Raw genomic sequence first — 22,127 nt, forward strand, 5'->3', positions numbered from 1 at the left:
GGGGTATATGCATTTTCTAACCGCATCAGAAGACAATTCTGCTTTAATACCATAAGATTTGACATTATAGTGAGATATACAGCGCTATTATCAACGCTATTGGCCAGCACATGAGAGCAACCCAGGTCAGCTGATCATGATGCCGCGTATTCATTGAAATCTCTACACAGTATGAGCCCATTTTACGAGCCACCAACGAAATAGCTGGCCCAACCCGGATACGCAGAGGTGTGATCAATATTGATAATTTCGGTCTCTGTGCATAGCGCCTAGAGGTATTTAAGTATCCTTGATGAGGACAGCTCCTCTCCGGAACATGCTTTGAAGAAAGGGGAGAATAGAAGTTATCACATCACAAGTCTGCAGTAGGCCTAGTATAATTCTAAAAACGTACAGTGGGAGTGGACGTAGGTAGGTGTGTGTGGTACGAGTTTTCCCAGTCGTGGATAGTTGTATGCCGAATAGTGTGCCGTGTTGTAAGCTACAAAAAGCATCGACGAGAGATGGCGGAATGTGGGAGGAAGGCGCTGTCTGTCCTGGAGGCGGCTCGCTCACGCTACGAGAGCTTGCAGATCTCAGATGATGTTTTTGGGGAATCGGGAGATGACAGCAGCGACAATCCTTTTTACAGCACTTCGGGTGACTCGAATTCGGATAACTGCTGCATGGAGGCCGGCGACGATCAAAGGTCAGGTGAGACTGTGAGTTGTCAAAGCGGAGGTCCACCAGGCTCCATCTCAATAACTCAAGCAGAAGAGGATGGATGGAGCGAAACCCTGCAAGATATCACGGTGGCCCCATACAACGAGACATATGGTATTTAATTTTAAGAATAAAGCCTCGCTTGACATAATGAATAGGATCATGATCTGATCTTCTCCATCATCTAAGGTGTGTGTGTGTGTGTGTGTGTGTGTGTGTGTGTGTGTGTGTGTGTGTGTGTGTGTGTGTGTGTGTGTGTGTGTGTGTGTGTGTGTGTGTGTGTGTGTGTGTGTGTGTGTGTGTGTGTGGTAAGTAGCCTATGATTGTAGGTCCTGACTCCTGATTGAACAACAGGTCAAGAAAAAGAGGGAGAGGGAAAGAAAGCCCAAGTGTCCTTTAATAAAGGATCATGTCACAATATGGATTGATTTCTTGGAGAATTGTGACTTATATGAATTTGGCTATTTAATTATCCAAATGAAATAGCCCACACTAACACTGCACTGCACTGGGGAGCAAACAGTAAATTGACATAGGGGACAAGTTGCAGAGGAGCCTCTCTGCTTCTCTGTTCCTCTCACTGCATCTCCAGAGACTAATAACGTTGTGCAACATCTTTGCCTGTTCAGCCACATGTATTTGCCAACTAAGGCATTGATGTGCCAATGTGAATGTTGGATCTCCAAGAAAGGTAAAAATACGATAGAGGATGTTCATTGGCAGGAATGTTTTGTATTTTTTACATTGGCAATATACTGTAAGGTGACCTAGGTAGTCTATGGCGGTATATTAAGAGCTGCTGTGTAGAACTTGTTAGTGGTGCACATCTTGAAAGTACCCCTAGATCACTATTAATAGTGAAGATTGTAGGCCTATCTGTGTGTGGCTGCTGGGTATGAACCAGGGAGCACTGTTTGTTCAAACATCATAGGTTGAGAGAGAGGCGAGGCACTAGCAGCCATGACAAATTAACTCTTTAAGTGGAGATGAATGACCATCTCCCCTCTTACATCTTCATGGAAGGGTCAGCTGCTACGATCAATGACGGAGGGCCTGTAAAGTAATGGTAATGTTTATTCCATTATCTCAGTCTCCTATTGCATGCCCAAGGCAGAGTTTAAAGGACCAATGTAGCCTTTATTTGATCTCAATATCAAATCATTTCTGTGTAACAATTAAGAACCTTACTGAGATTGTTTAAGATTAAATTGGTCAAAAAATAGCTTCTTAGCAAAGAGCCATTTGTAAAACAACATTTTTGCTAGGACTGTCTGGTAGTGGTCTGTGTGGGGAGGGGAAAACTGAAAACTTGCTGTTATTGGCAGGGGTTTGGAACTCTCATTCTAATTGGTCCATTAAGTAATTTACCGCCTGGAGATGTCACCAAGCAGGCCGAAACTCCATCTCAGCAATACAGGCCGATATTTCAGGTGGTCTGTTCCAACAGCTCTTACACTAAAAGGGCATTAGCATCCTTTTCCCAAATTCAAAGTATTAATCCAACCTCATAGAGGGAAAATATATCTAAAACTCCGGTAATCATGTTTTTGACTGCACTCGGACTTTAAAGTGAATAAACATTTAAAAAAATGGTTTCCCAGTGTTGCCACTGTAAAGTAATACCTAGTAGTTACCAGTCATACTTCAGGAGTTAAACCCATTCTAGTACCAAAAACCTAACCGAATGTCATATTGTTATCCTTACAAATGTCCTGTAAAATGATCAATGTATTACAGTCGTATAATAGGTGGTATTGATAGATACTGTATGTCAAATGTAACTAAATAAGCATGTGTAGGGTGAGGTTCCTCCCTTCATCACTACTCTGTTTGAACACTCTCTCACTGACTTGCAAATAAATGCCTCCCTCTCTCTCCAAGGTGGTCTGGGTGGTGCCTTGTGCCACTGTCACGACGTGAGAGAAAATCATGCCATCTGCCTGTAGGCTTTGGTATGGGCTTCATCACTGGCAATGACAGGTGGTGGCGTTAGCCAATACATTTCAGGCACAAGACATTGCCTTGGGAATCACTTCAGCATATAGAAGTCTTTGTACTTTATAGTCTACACTACAGTATGTGTGGCGGTCTCTGTCTCCACTAGAAAATTGTTTGTTTTCTCAGTCACCACAAAGTTATTTGAGACTGTTGACACAAACAATAGTGTTGGCAGGTGTATTTGAAACACATTCCCCAACCAAATTGCAGTAAAAGCTTGACTGTGTCCAAACCATTAGTGTATGAGCAAATAGGCAAGACACAGTATGGCCAGGAAAGATGAACATGAGGTGGTTTTGTCATTAAGGTTAGGTCAACGGAAGGTTTCCATGCAGCAAACTGGTGCTCACTGAGGAGACGACTGTCCAGTCCACATGTCTCAAGGAGAAACTAGAGTTATAACATCCCTTCTACAGGACACTAGCTATCATACATAAACCACAACATACATTTTTAATTGGGAAAATGAGAGATAGTCTGTATAGTTGATATTTAGTCCGATATGAAAATCCCACAGTTATAGCAGGGATAGGCAGTACTTAATAAGCATGTCCATGGGTCTGAAATGTCATTTTTTAGTTAATTTCATTATCCTAGTAAAATCTCTGCAGTGTGTATATGCACGTTAGGACAACCCCCCTGGATTACAATATAATACTGTATAATCTATTACCGTATAATCTATTATGTAACATAATTATGATAGAAAAGGCTTTAGAATCAATCAAGCTCCATTTCACTTTATTGAATGGCACATACATTATCTACAGTATGTTCGTCTTAGACATTCTACCGCTGTGTTGTCAGGAATTTCCCACAATGGAATTCTTCATCAAGCGAATAAAACAATTCTATTTCATAAATTCCCATTTTTGGCCAGACTTCTGTTTACTGTATTGATTTGATGGCATCTGTCTTTGGAAATCCCTACCTCTAAGGCAGTCATCCTGTATTTTGCACTTTGCTGCCAGATTTGAAAGTCTACTGGATTAAAGAAGTGGTTTTGAAACCGTGTCCAGGTCTGTAGTGTGACCCACCCTTTGAACAACTTTTCCCTCTGTCAACGTGACATGTACACTCAGTGTAAGAGTAGTAAAATAAAAACTATTTATTTCTTCAGCAAACCAAACTAGTTGATTATGGTTCTTTTGAGACCCAACATTTTCCTTATCTCTAGGCTGGATGTAGAGAGGACATGAGATTTTTAATTTTAGCCAAATCCAAACTTCCAGATATAGAGTTTGTTTCAGATATATCAATTTGTTCCAGATACTGGTTTACTGGGCCTGAACTTCTACTTCTGTTTAGAGACGCTTTCTCACTCCAGTGAATGTGCATACTTTACAAGTGTGCCAAGAAAAATAGGTGTGACTCTGACAATTAAAAGCGGATAATTTTATTACATATTTTGGTTCATCAGCTTGTAATTGAGAGCTCTTAGATGAGCTCTCTTGTGATTTTTGGATGCACCTTGGTTGAGGTGCTCTACTCCCTCACTGGTTTTGTGATGTGTCATTAATTAACATTTATTTAACTAGGCAAGTCTGTTAAGAACAAGTTCTTATTTACAGTGATGGTGTTATGTACTTGAGTGAAGACCCAAAAGCGGTTATAACAGAAACAGAGTTCTTTTAATGAAAAAACAGGAATGGCATAGATCCTCTTCCAACGTTGTCAATGGAACAAAAGATAGTTAGTAGAGTGCAGGATGCACCTGCCAGGCAGACTCCGACAGGATAGGACTAGGTGGAAGCAAACGAGACGATAGCTTGCTTCTGGCATGAGAAACACAAACGAGAATCTGACACCGAAAGTAGCAGGAACAGAGAGAGAAATAGAGACCTAATCAGAGGGAAAAAAGGGAACAGGTGGGGAAAGGGTGAATGAGCTAGTTAGGGGAGATGAGGAACAGCTGGAGAAGGAGAGAAAGAGAAGGTAACCTAATAAGACCAGCAGAGAGAGACAGAGTGAAGAGAAAGGACAGGAACAGACATAATAAGACATGACAGTACCCCCCCCCACTCACCGAGCGCCTCCTGGCGCACTCGAGGAGGAAACCTGGCGGCAACGGAGGAAATCATCGATCAGCGAACGGTCCAGCACGTCCCGAGAGGGAACCCAACTCCTCTCCTCAGGACCGTACCCCTCCCAATCCACTAGGTACTGATGACCACGGCCCCGAGGACGCATGTCCAAAATCTTACGAACCCTGTAGATAGGTGCGCCCTCGACAAGGATGGGGGGGGACGAGCGGGGGCGCGAAGAACGGGCTTAACACAGGAGACATGGAAGACCGGGTGAACGCGACGAAGATAGCGCGGGAGAAGAAGTCGCACTGCGACAGGATTAATGACTTGAGAAATACGGAACGGACCAATGAACCGCGGGGTCAACTTGCGAGAAGCTGTCTTAAGGGGAAGGTTCTGAGTGGAGAGCCATACTCTCTGACCGCAACAATATCTAGGACTCTTGGTCCTACGCTTATTAGCGGCCCTAACAGTCTGCGCCCTATTACGGCAAAGTGCCGACCTGACCCCTTCCAGGTGCGCTCGCAACGCTGGACAAAAGCCTGAGCGGAGGGGACGCAGGACTCGGCGAGCTGAGATGAGAACAGCGGAGGCTGGTACCCGAGGCTACTCTGAAAAGGAGATAGACCGGTAGCAGACGAAGGAAGCGAGTTGTGGGCGTACTCTGCCCAGGGGAGCTGTTCTGACCAAGACGCAGGGTTACGAAAAGAAAGACTGCGTAAGATGCGACCAACAGTCTGATTGGCCCGTTCGGCTTGACCGTTAGACTGGGGATGAAAGCCGGACGAGAGACTGACGGAAGCCCCAATCAAACGGCAAAACTCCCTCCAAAATTGAGACGTGAACTGCGGGCCTCTGTCTGAAACGACGTCTGACGGAAGGCCATGAATTCGGAAAACATTCTCGATAATGATCTGAGCCGTCTCCTTAGCAGAAGGGAGCTTAGCGAGAGGAATGAAATGAGCCGCCTTAGAGAATCTATCGACAACCGTAAGAATAACTGTCTTCCCCGCTGATGAAGGCAGTCCGGTGATAAAATCTAAAGCGATGTGAGACCACGGTCGAGAGGGAATGGGAAGCGGTCTGAGACGGCCGGCAGGAGGAGAGTTCCCAGATTTAGTCTGCGCGCAGACCGAACAAGCGGCGACAAATCGACGCGCGTCACGTTCCCGAGTGGGCCACCAGAAACGCTGGCGAATGGAAGCGAGCGTACCCCGAACGCCGGGGTGGCCGGCTAACTTGGCAGAGTGGGCCCACTGAAGAACGGCCGGACGAGTAGGAACGGGAACGAACAGAAGGTTCCTAGGACAAGCTCGCGGCGACGGAGTGTGAGCGAGTGCTTGCTTTACCTGCCTCTCAATTCCCCAGACAGTCAACCCGACAACACGCCCCTCAGGGAGAATCCCCTCGGGGTCGGTGGAGACCTCAGAAGAACTGAAGAGACGAGATAAAGCATCAGGCTTGGTGTTTTTGAGCCCGGACGATAAGAAATAACAAACTCGAAACGAGCGAAAAACAGAGCCCAACGAGCCTGACGCGCATTAAGTCGTTTGGCTGAACGGATGTACTCAAGGTTCCTATGGTCAGTCCAAACGACAAAGGAACGGTCGTCCCCTCCAACCACTGTCGCCATTCGCCTAGGGCTAAGCGGATGGCGAGCAGTTCGCGATTACCAACATCATAATTACGTTCTGACGGCGATAAGCGATGAGAGAAAACGCGCAAGGATGGACCTTGCCGTCAGAGAGGGAGCGCTGAGAAAGAATGGCTCCCACGCCCACCTCTGACGCGTCAACCTCAACAACAAACTGTCTAGAGATGTCAGGTGTAACAAGAATAGGTGCGGATGTAAACGATTCTTGAGAAGATCAAAAGCTCCCTGGGCGGAAACGGACCACTTAAAGCACGTCTTAACAGAAGTAAGGGCTGTGAGGGGAGCTGCCACCTGACCGAAATTACGGATGAAACGACGATAGAAATTCGCGAAGCCAAGAAAGCGCTGCAGCTCGACGCGTGACTTAGGAACGGGCCAATCAATGACAGCCTGGACCTTAGCGGGATCCATCTTAATGCCCTCAGCGGAAATAACAGAACCGAGAAAAGGGACAGAGGAGGCATGAAAAGTGCACTTCTCAGCCTTCACATAAAGACAGTTCTCCAAAAGGCGCTGGAGGACGCGTCGCACGTGCTGAACATGAATCGGGAGAGACGGTGAAAAAATCAGGATATCGTCCATGTAAACGAAAACAAAAATGTTCAGCATGTCTCTCAGGACGTCGTTAACTAGTGCCTGAAAGACAGCTGGAGCGTTAACGAGGCCGAAAGGAAGAACCCGGTATTCAAAGTGCCCTAACGGAGTGTTAAACGCCGTCTTCCACTCGTCCCCCTCCCTGATGCGCACGAGATGGTAGGCGTTACGAAGGTCCAATTTGGTGAAAAACCTGGCTCCCTGCAGGATCTCGAAGGCTGAAGACATAAGAGGAAGCGGATAACGATTCTTAACTGTTATGTCATTCAGCCCTCGATAATCCACGCATGGGCGCAGGGACCCGTCCTTCTTCTGAACAAAAAAAACCCCCGCTCCGGCGGGAGAGGAGGAGGAGACTATGGTACCGGCGTCGAGCGATACAGACAAATAATCCTCGAGAGCCTTACGTTCGGGGAGCCGACAGAGAGTATAATCTACCCCGGGGGAGTAGTTCCCGGAAGGAGATCAATACTACAGTCATACGACCGGTGTGGAGGGAGAGAAGTGGCCTTGGAACGACTGAACACCGTGCGCAGATCGTGATACTCCTCCGGCACCCCTGTCAAATCACCAGGCTCCTCCTGTGAAGAAGAGACAGAGGAAACAGGAGGGATAGCAGACATTAAACAGGTCACATGACAAGAAACATTCCAGGATAGGATAGTATTACTAGACCAATTAATAGAAGGGTTATGGCGCACTAGCCAGGGATGACCCAAAACAACAGGTGTAAAAGGTGAACGAAAAATTAAAAAAGAAATGGTTTCGCTATGATTACCAGAGACAGTGAGGGTTAAAGGCAGCGTCTCACGCTGAATCTTGGGGAGAGAACTACCATCTAAAGCGAACAAGGCCGTGGGATCCCTTAACTGTCTGAGAGGAATGTCATGTTCCCGAGCCCAGGTCTCGTCCATAAAACAGCCCTCCGCCCCAGAGTCTATCAAGGCACTGCAGGAAGCAGATGAACCGGGCCAGCGGAGATGGACCGGAAAGGTAGTGCAGGATCTTGAAGGAGAGACCTGAGTAGTTGCGCTCACCAGTAGCCCTCCTCTTACTGATGAGCTCTGGCTTTTACTGGGCATGAGGTGACAAAATGACCAGCGGAGCCGCAGTAGAGACAGAGGCGGTTGGTGATTCTCCGTTCCTTCTCCTTGGCCGAGATGCGGATACCCCCAGCTGCATAGGCTCAGCATCCGAGCCGGCGGAGGAGGGTGGCAGTGATGCGGCAGGTGGCAGTGATGTTGAGAGGGGGGCAACGGAGAACGCGAACTCCCTTCCACGAGCTCGGCGACGAAGATCAAACCGTCGCTCTATGCGAATAGCGAGAGCTATTAAGGAGTCCAGACTGGAAGGAACCTCCCGGGAGAGAATCTCATCCTTAACCTCGGCGAGGAGACCCTCCAGAAAACGAGCGAGCAAAGCCGGCTCGTTCCAGTCACTAGAGGCAGCGAGAGTGCGAAACTCAATAGAATAATCCGTTATGGATCGATTCCCCTGACATAGGGAAGACAGGGCCCTGGAAGCCTCCTCCCCAAAAACAGAACGGTCAAAAACCCGTATCATCTCCTCCTTAAAGTCCTGATACTGGTTAATACACTCAGCCCTCGCCTCCCAGATTGCCGTGCCCCACTCACGCGCCCGTCCGGTAAGGAGAGAAATGACGTAGGCGATGCGGGCTGTGCTCCTGGAGTAAGTGTTGGGCTGGAGAGAGAACACCACATCACACTGAGTGAGGAATGAGCGGCACTCAGTGGGCTCCCCAGAGTAACACGGCGGGTTATTGATCCTGGGCTCCGGAGACTCGGAAACCCTGGAAGTGGGCGGTGGATCGAGGTGGAGTTGGTGAACCTGTCTTGTGAGGTCGGAGACTTGGACGGCCAGGGTCTCAACGGCATGTCGAGCAGCAGACAATTCCTCCTCGTGTCTGCCTAGCATCGCTCCCTGGATCTCGACGGCGGAGTGAAAAGGGTCCGGAGCCGCTGGGTCCATTCTTGGTCAGATTCTTCTGTTATGTACTTGAGTGAAGACCCAAAAGCGGTTATAACAGAAACAGAGTTCTTTTAATGAAAAAACAGGAATGGCATAGATCCTCTTCCGACGTTGTCAATGGAACAAAAGATAGTTAGTAGAGTGCAGGATGCACCTGCCAAGCAGACTCCGACAGGATAGGACTAGGTGGAAGCAAACGAGACGATAGCTTGCTTCTGGCATGAGAAACACAAACGAGAATCTGACACCGAAAGTAGCAGGAACAGAGAGAGAAATAGAGACCTAATCAGAGGGAAAAAAGGGAACAGGTGGGGAAAGGGTGAATGAGCTAGTTAGGGGAGATGAGGAACAGCTGGAGAAGGAGAGAAAGAGAAGGTAACCTAATAAGACCAGCAGAGAGAGACAGAGTGAAGAGAAAGGACAGGAACAGACATAATAAGACATGACAGATGGCCTACCCCAGCCAAACCCTCCTCTAACCCAGGGCCTGCTTAAGTCCAGGGATACTTTGCACCCACAGTTTACACAGTTAATTAACAGATGTGATGATGACCTGTGACAGCTCAGTGCTGCAGTTTTAATCAAGGTTCTATTCTTGGGTTTACGGTTGATATACAGTGGGTATACAGTGGATGTACAAATTTACAGTAAGAATATACACTCAGTGGCCAGTTTATTAGGTACATCCATCTAGTACCCCTTTGCCTCCAGAACAGTCAATTCTTCAGGGCATGGAAACGTTAGGTTCCATGATACCAAGCAACGTGTGCCAGGAAAACATTCTCCACACCACCTCCACCAACCTGTACCATTGACACCAGGCAGGATGGGGCCATGGCTGCTTACGCCAAATCCTGACTGCCATCAGCATGACGCAACAGGAACTGGGATTCGTCAGACCAGGTGTCGGACCAAATGTTTTTCACTCCTCAACTGTCCAGTGTTGGTGATCATATGCTCACTGGAGCCACTTATTGTTTTTAGCTGATAGGAGTGGAATCTAGTGTGGTGGTCTGCTGCAATAGACCATCCAGGGCAAGGATCGACGAGTTGTGTGCTCCGAGATGCCGTTCTACACACCACTGTTGTACTGTGCTGTTATTTTCCTGTGTTTGGTCTGCCGGTTAGCTTGCATTCTAACGTTCAATTGAGCAGTAACTGAATGCCTTGATTCCCGTCTGCCTGCTTTATATAGCAAGCCACCGCCATGTGACTCAAATGTCTGTAGGAGCGAACCATTTTTGTGAATGGGGTGGTATACCTAATAAACTGTAGCATAGAGTGCATAGTCTCTATGGGCCAGATGGCCAGTTGGTGATGTGATGTTGTCCTCCCACTTGAGACTGTGGGAGATGATGGTCCCCAGGAATTTGAATGATTCAGCTGTGCTAACAATTGAGCCATCAATCTCGAGGGGGAGAGATGGTGAGGGGCGTTTTCTGAAGTCAACTACCATCTCCACGCTTTTCTCTGTGTTTTAGGTTATCGAGACTGCACCATGCCACTACCCACTGGGCAAAAACTGGTTGAGTCAATGTTGTTTCCATGTCATAAAAAAATACAAATCAACATTGAAAACTGAATTGGATTACAAAAAAAGTAATCAACGTAAGAAAATGTAGTCTTTTTTTCACCCAACTTTTAACCTAATCCAATGACGAGGTGACATTTTTTGTTGATTTCGCGTTGAATTCACGTTAGTTGACAACTCAACCAAATTTAACTGACGTCTGTGCCCAGTGGATAGCCGGTCGACCTCTCCACGGTACATGGACTCATCGCCGTCGGTGATGAGACCAACCAGAGTGGTGTCATCTGCAAACTTGAGTAGTTTGACAGATGCGTTGTTGGAGGTGCGGATTGCCATGCATTGGAAACTACAGTCAATGTCGATGAGTGGGCTTTTCCAAACGGTTATAGTTGTCGGCTTGCATAAGTGGGAATGTTCATCTGACACGTTCAAGACGAGACAAGACTTTTTCTATCCACTATAGTGTAGCACATAACAATAATGAACCCTTCCCTCAAGCCCAAAAAGCTTGATTCTTGTTTCGATTACGTTATGGTTACTGTCATGTTGAATAGAAATTGATTGCAGCCCTAGGGTTGACAGCACAATCCAAATAACAAAGACGGGAAAGAAATGCTACACGTTGTGCTTTTTTAATTTACAAAATAACTCAAAGCACAAAATAGCTCCATACTTTCAAAGTATTGTAATTCCCTTTTTAGAAATCATAGTCGATTACACAGTAAGACTCCATTTACAAGTAATGTGTGATTGATGCTGTCAAATGAAAATAACAATCTGAGAGGCAAGTTTTAATGAGCGAGTGATGCTTTGACTGCAGCTCCATCATCTGTCTGTCTCTCTCCCTGTCACCAGGCCCTACCCAGAGAATGCCAGCTACAGCCACTTGCATGGACTTCTTCCAGCTCTTTGTGCCCGACAACGCCATCCAGAACATGGTGACGCAGACCAACATGTATGCCAAGAAGTACCAGGAGCGCTTCGGCAGCGACGAGGGCTGGCGGAACGTGACGGCGGCCGAGATGAAGGCCTTCCTAGGCTTGGTGACTTCCACCAGCGTTCACCGCTGTGAGTCAGTGCTCAGTATCTGGAGCAGCGGCTTCTTCAGCAACCGCAGCATTGCACTCAAGATGAGCCAGGCGCGCTTCGAGAAGATCCTCAAGTACTTCCATATCGTGGCCTTCCGCTCCAGCCACGGCAGCCATGGCCTCTACAAGATCCAGCCCTTCCTGGACTCACTGCAGCAGTCGTTCGGCTGCAGCACCTTCCGCCCCTCACAGACTCAGGTATGGCAGTAGGCTGCTGCGTGTACTGTTCAGCTTTGGACATGTTTAGTACAGATGACAGGGATGGGGTCAATTCGAGTAAACTTAAATTTTATTTCAAGTTTTTCCATTTTTTATTTTTTAATTTTAAATTAAAATCACTTCCTGAAGTGACTACCTTCAATTCAAATTTGTTGACATCTGTGCCCAGCGGGCAGCTTGGTGTGTTCGGCTCTGGGTACTTTTAGAGCAGACCCAAACTACAACACAGTGGTCAGATAGGTAGGTTGTCATGTGGACAAACATTCCTGGAACAATAGTACGTTGTGTCCATGTTTGTTCTAGTTTAGAACAGACTCATAGTTCACTTCTTTGGGAGCTGAATATTTATCTGTGAAGAGTAAACTTGTTTTTTGTCGAATTAAACTCTATTCAAATGTTAATCTAATATCTGTCAGCAGCTGAATAATGTGTATTTGGGCCGTTTAATTAAGAGGGATTGGTTAAGATTAAGTTCAGAAACAAGCTAATGCACACTGCATATCCTTGCTGCAATTTGAATTGATTGACATGAGCCAATTTGCACCCTCCCATGGGGAGCTTTTCTGAAAGGAGGACAACCTGTCTTCTCTTTCTATGCTAGGAAGAAGTGGGCTGGGAGGATACAAAGTGGGCCGGGAGGACACAAAGTGGGCCGGGAGGACACAAAGTGGGCCGGGAGGACACAAAGTGGGCCGGGAGGACACAAAGTGGGCCGGTAGGACACAAAGTGGGCCGGTAGGACACAAAGTGGGCCGGGAGGACACAAAGTGGGCCGGGAGGACACAAAGTGGGCTGGTAGGCTGGTAGGACACAAAGTAGGCTGGTAGGACACAAAGTGGGCTGTGTGGACACAAAGTGGGCTGGGTGGACACAAAGTGGGCTGGTAGGCTGGTAGGGCACAAAGTGGGCTGGTAGGCTGGTAGGACACAAAGTGGGCTGGGAGGATGCGAAGTCGAAATGTTGTTGCCTTCACAGAAATAATTACATATGACTGCCTCTGTGTTACATGTTAGAAGGTTATGCTGTATTTTGGTATCAAAGAGAGGGTCAGATTAGTGATCCATTTTTTATCCATAGTGACTTCAGACTGCAGTTTCTGAACCCAAAGAGTATTTCTAACTGATTTAGAATGTGTCTCTAAGCCTACTATTTACTGCACAGGGTATTTTCACATCAATGAATGTCTGACGTAGCCATGTCAGGGATTTCTCCACCTGTCCTCTGTTCTATTTCAGTTTTAAGTTACTACTTTGACACAGACATACCCAACTTTGTAAAATAGCCAACCAATATAACAACCAGTATCACAACAAATATACCAATATTACGACCAATATAACAAGCACTATCACAACAAATATACCAATATTACGACCAATATAACAAGCACTATCACAACAAATATAGCAATATAATGTCCAATATACAGTTGAAGTCAGAAATTTAAATTTTTATTTATTTTATCTTTATTTAACTAGGCAAGTCAGTTAAGAACAAATTCTTATTTTCAATGATGGCCTAGGAACAGTGGGTTAACTGCCAATATAACATAGAACTACCAATATAACAACCAATACAACAACCATTATAACATATAACAACCAATATAACTACCAATACAACAACCAATATAGCAACCAATGCAACAACCAATATAGCAACCAATGCAACAACCAATATAACTACCAATGCAACAACCAATATAACTAAATCAAATCAAATCAAATTGTATTTGTCACATACACATGGTTAGCAGATGTTAATGCGAGTGTAGCGAAATGCTTGTGCTTCTAGTTCCGCCAATGCAGTAATAACCAACAAGTAATCTAACTAACAATTCCTAAACTACTGTCTTATACACAGTGTAAGGGGATAACGAATATGTACATAAGGATATATGAATGAGTGATGGTACAGAGCGGCATAGGCAAGATACAGTAGATGGTATCGAGTACAGTATATACATATGAGATGAGTATGTAAACAAAGTGGCATAGTTAAAGTGGCTAGTGATACATGTATTACATAAAGATGCAGTAGATGATATAGAGTACAGTATATACGTATACATATGAGATGAATAATGTAGGGTATGTAAATATTATATTAGGTAGCATTGTTTAAAGTGGCTAGTGATATATTTTACATTTCCCATCAATTCCCATTATTAAAGTGGCTGGAGTTGAGTCAGTGTGTTGGCAGCAGCCACTCAATGTTAGTGGTGGCTGTTTAACAGTCTGATGGCCTTGAGATAGAAGCTGTTTTTCAGTCTCTCGGTCCCAGCTTTGATGCACCTGTACTGACCTCGCCTTCTGGATGATAGCGGGGTGAACAGGCAGTGGCTCGGGTGGGTGTTGTCCTTGATGATCTTTATGGCCTTACTGTAACATCGGGTGGTGTAGGTGTCCTGGAGGGCAGGTAGTTTGCCCCCGGTGATGCGTTGTGCAGACCTCACTACCCTCTGGAGAGCCTTACGGTTGTGGGCAGAGCAGTTGTCGTACCAGGCGGCGATACAGCCCGCCAGGATGCTCTCGATTGTGCATCTGTAGACGTTTGTGAGTGCTTTTGGTGACAAGCCGAATTTCTTCAGCCTCCTGAGGTTGAAGAGGCGCTGCTGCGCCTTCTTCACGATGCTGTCTGTGTGGGTGGACCAATTCAGTTTATCTGTGATGTGTATGCCGAGGAACTTAAAACTTAATACCCTCTCCACTACTGTTCCATCGATGTGGTTTGGGGGGTTTCCTGAAGTCCACAATCATCTCCTTAGTATTGTTGACGTTGAGTGTGAGGTTATTTTCCTGACACCACACTCCGAGGGCCCTCACCTCCTCCCTGTAGGCCGTCTCGTCGTTGTTGGTAATCAAGCCTACCACTGTTGTGTCGTCCGCAGACTTGATGATTGAGTTGGAGGCGTGCGTGGCCACGCAGTCATGGGTGAACAGGGAGTACAGGAGAGGGCTCAGAACGCACCCTTGTGGGGCCCCAGTGTTGAGGATCAGCGGGGTGGAGATGTTGTTGCCTACCCTCACCACCTGGGGGCGGCCCGTCAGGAAGTCCAGTACCCAGTTGCACAGGGCGGGGTCGAGACCCAGGGTCTCGAGCTTGATGACGAGCTTGGAGGGTACTATGGTGTTAAATGCCGAGCTGTAGTCGATGAACAGCATTCTCACATAGGTATTCCTCTTGTCCCGATGGGTTAGGGCAGTGTGCAGTGTGGTTGAGATTGCATCGTCTGTGGACCTATTTGGGCGGTAAGCAAATTTGGAGTGGGTCTAGGGTGTCAGGTAGGGTGGAGGTGATATAGTCCTTGACTAGTCTCTCAAAGAACTTCATGATGACGGAAGTGAGTGCTACGGGGCTGTAGTCGTTTAGCTCAGTTACCTTAGCTTTCTTGGGAACAGGAACAATGGTGGCCCTCTTAAAGCATGTGGGAACAGCAGACTGGGATAGGGATTGAGTGAATATGTCCGTAAACACACCAGCCAGCTGGTCTGCGCATGCTCTAAGGGCGCGGCTGGGGATGCCGTCTGGGCCTGCAGCCCTGCGAGGGTTAACACGTTTAAATGTTTTACTCACCTCGGCTGCAGTGAAGGAGAGGCCGCATGTTTTGGTTGCAGGCCGTGTCAGTGGCACTGTATTGTCCTCAAAGCGGGCAAAAAAGTTATTTAGTCTGCCTGGGAGCAAGACATCCTGGTCCGTGACGGGGCTGGTTTTCTTTTTGTAATCCGTGATTGACTGTAGACCCTGCCACGTACCTCTTGTGTCTGAGCCGTTGAACTGAGATTCTACTTTGTCTCTATACTGACGCTTAGCTTGTTTGATTGCCTTATGGAGGGAATAGCTGCACTGTTTGTATTCGGTCATGTTTCCGGTCACCATGCCCTGATTTAAAAGCAGTGGTTCGCGTTTTCAGTTTCACGCGAATGCTGCCATCAATCCACGGTTTCTGGTTTGGGAATGTTTTAATCATTGCTATGGGAACGACATCTTCAACGCACGTTCTAATGAACTCGCACACCGAATCAGCGTATTCGTCAATGTTGTTGTCTGACGCAATACGAAACATATCCCAGTCCACGTGATGGAAGCAGTCTTGGAGTGTGGCATCAGATTGGTCGGACCAGCGTTGGACAGACCTCAGCGTGGGAGCTTCTTGTTTTAGTTTCTGTCTGTAGGCAGGGATCAGCAAAATGGAGTCGTGGTCAGCTTTTCCGAAAGGGGGGCGGGGCAGGGCCTTATATGCTTCGCGGAAGTTAGAATAACAATGATCCAAGGTTTTGCCAGCCCTGGTGGCGCAATCGATATGCTGATACATTTTAGGGAGTCTTGTTTTCAGATTAGCCTTGTTAAAATCCCCAGCTACAATGAATGCAGCCTCAGGATGTATGGATTCCAGTTTGCAAAGAGTCAAAGTTCGTTCAGAGCCATCGATGTGTCTGCTTGGGGGGAATATATACGGCTGTGATTATAATCAAAGAGAATTCTCTTGGTAGATAATGCGGTATACATTTGATTGTGAGGAATTCTAAATCAGGTGAACAGAAGGATTTGAGTTCCTGTATGTTTCTGTGATCACACCACCTCTCGCTAGCCATAAGGCATACGCCCCCGCCCCTCTTCTTACCAGAAAGGTGTTTGTTTCTGTCCGCGCGATGTGTGGAGAAACTCGCTAGCTGCACCGCCTCCGATAGCGTCTCTCCAGTGAGCCATGTTTCTGTGAAGCAAAGAACGTTACAGTCTCTGATGTCCCTTTGGAATGCTACCCTTGCTCGGATTTCATCAACCTTGTTGTCAAGAGACTGGACATTGGCGAGAAGAATGCAAGGAAGTGGGGCACGATGTCCCCGTCTACGTAGTCTGACCAGAAGACCGCCTCGTTTCCCTCTTTTACGAAGTCGTTTTTTTGGGTCGCCAGCTGGGATCCATTCCGTTGTCCTGGTTGAAAGGCAGAACACAGGATCCGCTTCGCGAAAGTCATATTCTTGGTCGTACTGATGGTGAGTTGACGCTGATCTTATATTCAGTAGCTCTTCTCGACTGTATGTAATGAAACCTAAGATGACCTGGGGTACTAATGTAAGAAATAACACGTAAAAAAAACAAAAACTGCATAGTTTCCTAGGAACGCGAAGTGAGGCGGCCATCTCTGTCGGCGCCGGTTTGTCTAATGTGCGCCGGTTTGTCTAATGTATAACAATACAACAGCCAATATAACAACCAATACAACCTATAACAATATTACAACCAATATAACAAGATAATAAACAATATAACCAATACAGCAACCAATATAACAACCAATATAACAACCAATACAACTTATAACAATATTACAACCAATATAACAAGATAATAAACAATATAACCAATACAGCAACCAATATAACAACCAATATAACAACAAATATAACAACCAATGCAACTTATAACAACCAATATAACAATATTACAACCAATACAACAACCAATATAACAAGATAATGACCAATATAACAATATTACAACCAATACAACAATGTTACAACCAATACAACAACCAATTTAACAAGATAATGACCAATATAACAATATTACAACCAATACAACAATATTGCAATCAATACAACAACCAATATAACAAGATAATGACCAATATAACAATATTACAACCGATATAACAACCAATATAACAAGATAATGACCAATATAACAATATTACAACCAATATAACAATATTACAACCAATCCAACAACCAATATAACAAGATAATGACCAATATAACAGTATTACAACCAATATAACACGATAATGACCAATATAACAATTTTACAACCAATATAACAATATTACAACCAATCCAACAACCAATAACAAGATAATGACAAATATAACAATGAATATACCAATACAACAACCAATATAACAATATTACAACCAATACAACAACCAATATAACAAGATAATGACCAATATAACAATGAATATACCAATACAACAACCAATATAACAAGATAATGACCAATATAACAATATTACAACCGATAAAACAACTGATATAACAATATCACAACCAATATAACAATATACAGTGCATTCAGAAAGTATTCAGACCCCTTGACCTTTTCCACATTTTGTTATGGTAGTCTTACTCTAAAATGGATCACATCGTTTTTTCCCCCTCATCAATCTGCACACAATACTCATAATGACAAAGCAAAAACAGAAAGAAAAAACCCCGGAAATATCACATTTACAGAAGTATTCAGACCCTTTACTCAGTACTTTGTTGAAGCACCTTTGGCAGTGATTACAGCTTTCACGTCTTCTTGGGTATGACTCTACAAGCTTGGAACACCTGTATTTGGGGAGTTTATCCCATTCTTCTCTGCAGATCCTCTCAAGGTCTGTCAGGTTGGATGGGGAGTGTTGCTGCACAGCTATTTTCAGGTCTCTCCAGAGATGTTCAATAGGGTTCAAGTCCAGGCTCTGGCTGGGCCACTCAAGGACATTCAGACTTGTCCCGTGTTGTCTTGGCTGTGTGGTTAGGGTCGTTGTCCTGTTGGAAAGTGAACTTTTGCCCCAGTCTGAGGTCCTGAGAGCTCTGGAGCAGGTTTTCATCGAGGATCTTTCTGCACTTTGCTCCGTTCATCTTTCCCTCAATCCTGACTAGTCTCCCAGTCCCTGCTGCTGAAAAACATCCCCACAGCATGATGCTGCCAACCCCATGGTTCATCGTAGGGATGGTGCCAGGTTTCCTCTAGACGTGATGCTTGGCATTCAGGCCAAAGAGTTCAATCTTGGTTTCATCAGACCAGAGAATCTTGTTTCTCATAGTCTGACTCCTTTAGGTGCCTTCTGGCAAACTCCAAGTGGGCTATCATGTGCCTTTTACTGAGGAGTGGCTTCCGTCCGGCCACTCTTCCATAAAGGCTTGATTGATGGAGTGCTGCAGAGATGGTTGTCCTTCTGGAAGGTTCTCCCATCTCCATAGACGAACTCTATGAGAGCGACAATCACCTCCCTGACCAAGGCCCTTCTCCCCCGATTGCTCAGTTTGGCTGGGTGGCCAGCACTAGGAAGAGTCTCGGTGGTTCCAAACTTCTTTCATTTAAGAATGATGGAGGCCACTGTGTTTTTGGGGACCTTCAATGTTGCAGATATTTTTACATACCCTTCCCCAGATCTGTGCCTCGACAAAATTCCTTCCATCTCATGGCTTGGTTTCTGCTCAGACATGCACTGTCACCTGTGGGACCTTATATTGACAGGTGTGTGCCTTTCCAAATCATGTCCAATCAATTGAGCTTTCCACTGGTGGACTCTAATCAAGTGGTAGAACCATCTCGAGGGTGATCAATGGAAACAGGATGCATCCAAGCCCAATTTCGAGTCTCATAGCAATGGGTCTGAATACTTATGTTATTTATTTTTTATGCATTTGCAAAAATTTGAAAACTGTTTTCTGTTTGTCATTATTGGGTATTCTGTGTAGATTGCTGTGATTTTGGGGGGGATTTTCTAAAACCCATTTTAGAATAAGGCTGTAATGTAACAAAATGTGGAAAATGTAAAGGGGTCTGAATACTTTCTGAAGGCACTGTAACAACCAAAATAAGAACCAATATAACTGCCAATATAACAACCAATACAACGACCAATATAACATTTTTGTAAGGTAATAATAAGGCTGCATTGTCTTATTGGAAATGCCTGTTCAAATGTTCTAACTGGAATAACTCTGGGATGTGCCCAATGTGTCAGTCAAGGTGTAGTGTACTCTCAACTATATACATAGTGTACAGGAGGCTGACAGTTTGCCTCAGCGTGTTCCCTGGTGACCATCAGGCGTTCCGCATTGCATGTAAATTCCCTGTCAGACATGGCGGATCAAATCGGCTCGTTGCTGCCTCCCAGAGCTGACAGGGGAGGAAAGGAGTGTTGAGTGGGCACCTTCCTTCTCCTCCACTCCACTCTCCTCAACTTCAATCCCCTCTGCTCCCCTCCACTCTGCTCCCCTCCTCTCCACCCCACTCTGATCCCCTCCGCTCCCCACCCCTCCGCTCCACTCCCCTCAACTTCAATCCCCTCTGCTCCCCTCCACTCTGCTCCCCTCAACTTCAATCCCCTCTGCTCCCCTCCACTCTGCTCCCCTCCTCTCCACTCCACTCTGATCCACTCCGCTCCCCACCCCTCCACTCCACTCCTAGGAGTCTAGATGGAAATGAGGCAGACCCACTCAGTCAGAGCTGAGGGAAAGGGAATCCACCTTCACACCACATCCTCTGGCCCAGAAGTCAGGGCCCCAAAGGCTGGTGTCTGGACACAGCATAGCACATCTGGTTTCCTTGTTCTCTCTCTCCCTCCTCTCTCTCTGTGTCTCCCTCCCCCCTCTCTCTCTCTGTCTCCCTCGCCCCTCTCTCTCTCCCCCCTCTCTCTCTCTGTCTCCCTCCCCCCTCTCTCTCTGTGTGTGTGTAAAAACCAGCAGGCATTGTTCAAAACCCTCATCATTTTCCAATGCAAATACTTTCACCCAGACATTCACTTTATTATCTGCACTTACTGCTGAGTTCCAGGGACATTTATATCACAGAGTCCAGTAGCTGTAGAGGTATGAGTTGAAATATGCCCTCCATAGCTCCACAGTGGGGGGGTTGGTGATATCCTGTCTCTGATTGGGCTGCCTCTGTCTGGGGCTCTGATCAGCACAGCCTGGGGATGGATGTTCTGTCTGAATAATGAATGCTTTTTCCCGAGCTGTGGCCAAGAAAAGGTGTCTACCAAAATGTCCCATGTACTGTTTTTTTCTGTCTGTGAAGCCTACCTCCTTCCGCCTCTGCCTGTTATAATGAGAATAACAGAAGCCTTTATAGAAGTGTTTTTTCTTCACCCTTTTAGACAGCTCATTAAGTGAAGTTTCTACTTTAAGACGAAAGGAAAGGTGCATGTCAAAGCCGTCCGGTGCATCTCTGGCATAGCAGGGGTTCTTTGGAAAGTACATTCAAATTGCTGAGCTTTGTGGCACTAACCATTCTGCTTAGCTTGCTGTCCAATGCTACTCTCTCTCATTAACGTACACAACACAAACACCTCTGTTTAGAGATCTAGCACATCTGGCAAATAGAAGGTGTACCTTTTGTTTCCATCTCTGTCTTCTCAGACACTGTGTGCCTCTCAGGTAGGTCATGGCTCTCAGAATGCCACCTATCTTAGCTAATGCAGTAGCTGTCAGACAGACAGAATTCATCTTTGTCATGGCCTCCACTGAGATTAAGTCATTGGGGTTGAGAAATGGGTTTGATACACATCCATCCTCCACAGGCCAAAGACTAACCGAGCATTAACCGACTGTAGTAATAACAGTAGAGCACAGGGTCTAAAGGACAGGTCTATAGCCATACTGTCATATTTCAGGCAGCAGTGAAAAGTCAGACAATACACAGATTTGTGACTGATTTCACCCATGTAGGAATAACTGAATAATTTAGAAAATCCTTTTCTGAATCCATTTGATGCTCAAGATCTGTTTAATGAGGGTGACCTGTGGATAACTATCAATGTCTCAAACACAGTGCTTATAACAAATTCCTCTGGTCAACTGTCACCATGTCGCTGTGACTTATTTACCTATTTGACTCCATGTAAAGGATCCAGGTGTTTCTATCACCAACAAGACATTGCATCATCAAAACAAATCAATATAGGAGAAAACAACCTGGAACAACCGGTCACATCATGCCTTCTCTACAGTGCTCAATACATGTCTTATACCTACTCTCTGATCAGCTCAGGCTCTCCTGCAGACCTACAATACCTTTTTAGGTACTTCAGGCGGCCTGCCGTGTGTCTGTGTGGCTCCCCAGTGGTAGGAGGTGTGAGTTAGCAGAGATGTAGCAGGCAGCACGTCTACAGTACTCTATGGCTTGCCTGTTCTGTTCTGGGAAAAACAAACACCACCTGTGCCTCGTGGCTCCTTGGTCCGGAGCAAAATCACTGTGGCAACGCATGCCGGTCCCATCCAGCCAACTTGACATTCTGCAGACTAGAAAGCCAGCAAGACAGAGGGGTGAGCCACACTGTTTCATAAACAAGATGTTAAGATGCTCCCTAGCTCCCTGTCTGTAGTTCACACACATACAGTACAATCAGTCAGCAACAGCTACCATACTGCCACCCTCAGGCATTTAATGGTTTAGTAGCCCCACATCCCTGGTTATACACCTGTCTCCTGCTTGGCTGAAGAAGACATCCCTGGTTATATATCTGTCTCCTGCTTGGCTGAAGGAGACATCCCTGGTTATATATCTGTCTCCTGCTTGGCTGAAAGAGACATCCCTGGTTATACACC

At 45.9% G+C, this 22,127-nt stretch overlaps 1 protein-coding gene across 1 annotated transcript in view; it reads left to right on the top strand.

Annotated features, from left to right (window-relative positions):
• The first annotated feature begins 174 nt into the window (after positions 1-174).
• The window catches only part of LOC135511894 (piggyBac transposable element-derived protein 5-like), a 57,840-nt gene continuing 35,887 nt past the window's right edge, over positions 175-22,127 (top strand). Inside the window, exons 1-2 of the mRNA XM_064933411.1 lie at positions 175-816; positions 11,351-11,781. Coding sequence (XP_064789483.1) covers positions 504-816; positions 11,351-11,781 — 744 coding nt within the window. The 5' untranslated portion in view covers positions 175-503. The remainder of the gene's footprint in view (positions 817-11,350; positions 11,782-22,127) is intronic.

The sequence above is a fragment of the Oncorhynchus masou genome, chromosome 24 (genome assembly GCF_036934945.1).
Source record: "Oncorhynchus masou masou isolate Uvic2021 chromosome 24, UVic_Omas_1.1, whole genome shotgun sequence".
NCBI classification, from domain to species: Eukaryota; Metazoa; Chordata; class Actinopteri; order Salmoniformes; family Salmonidae; genus Oncorhynchus; species Oncorhynchus masou.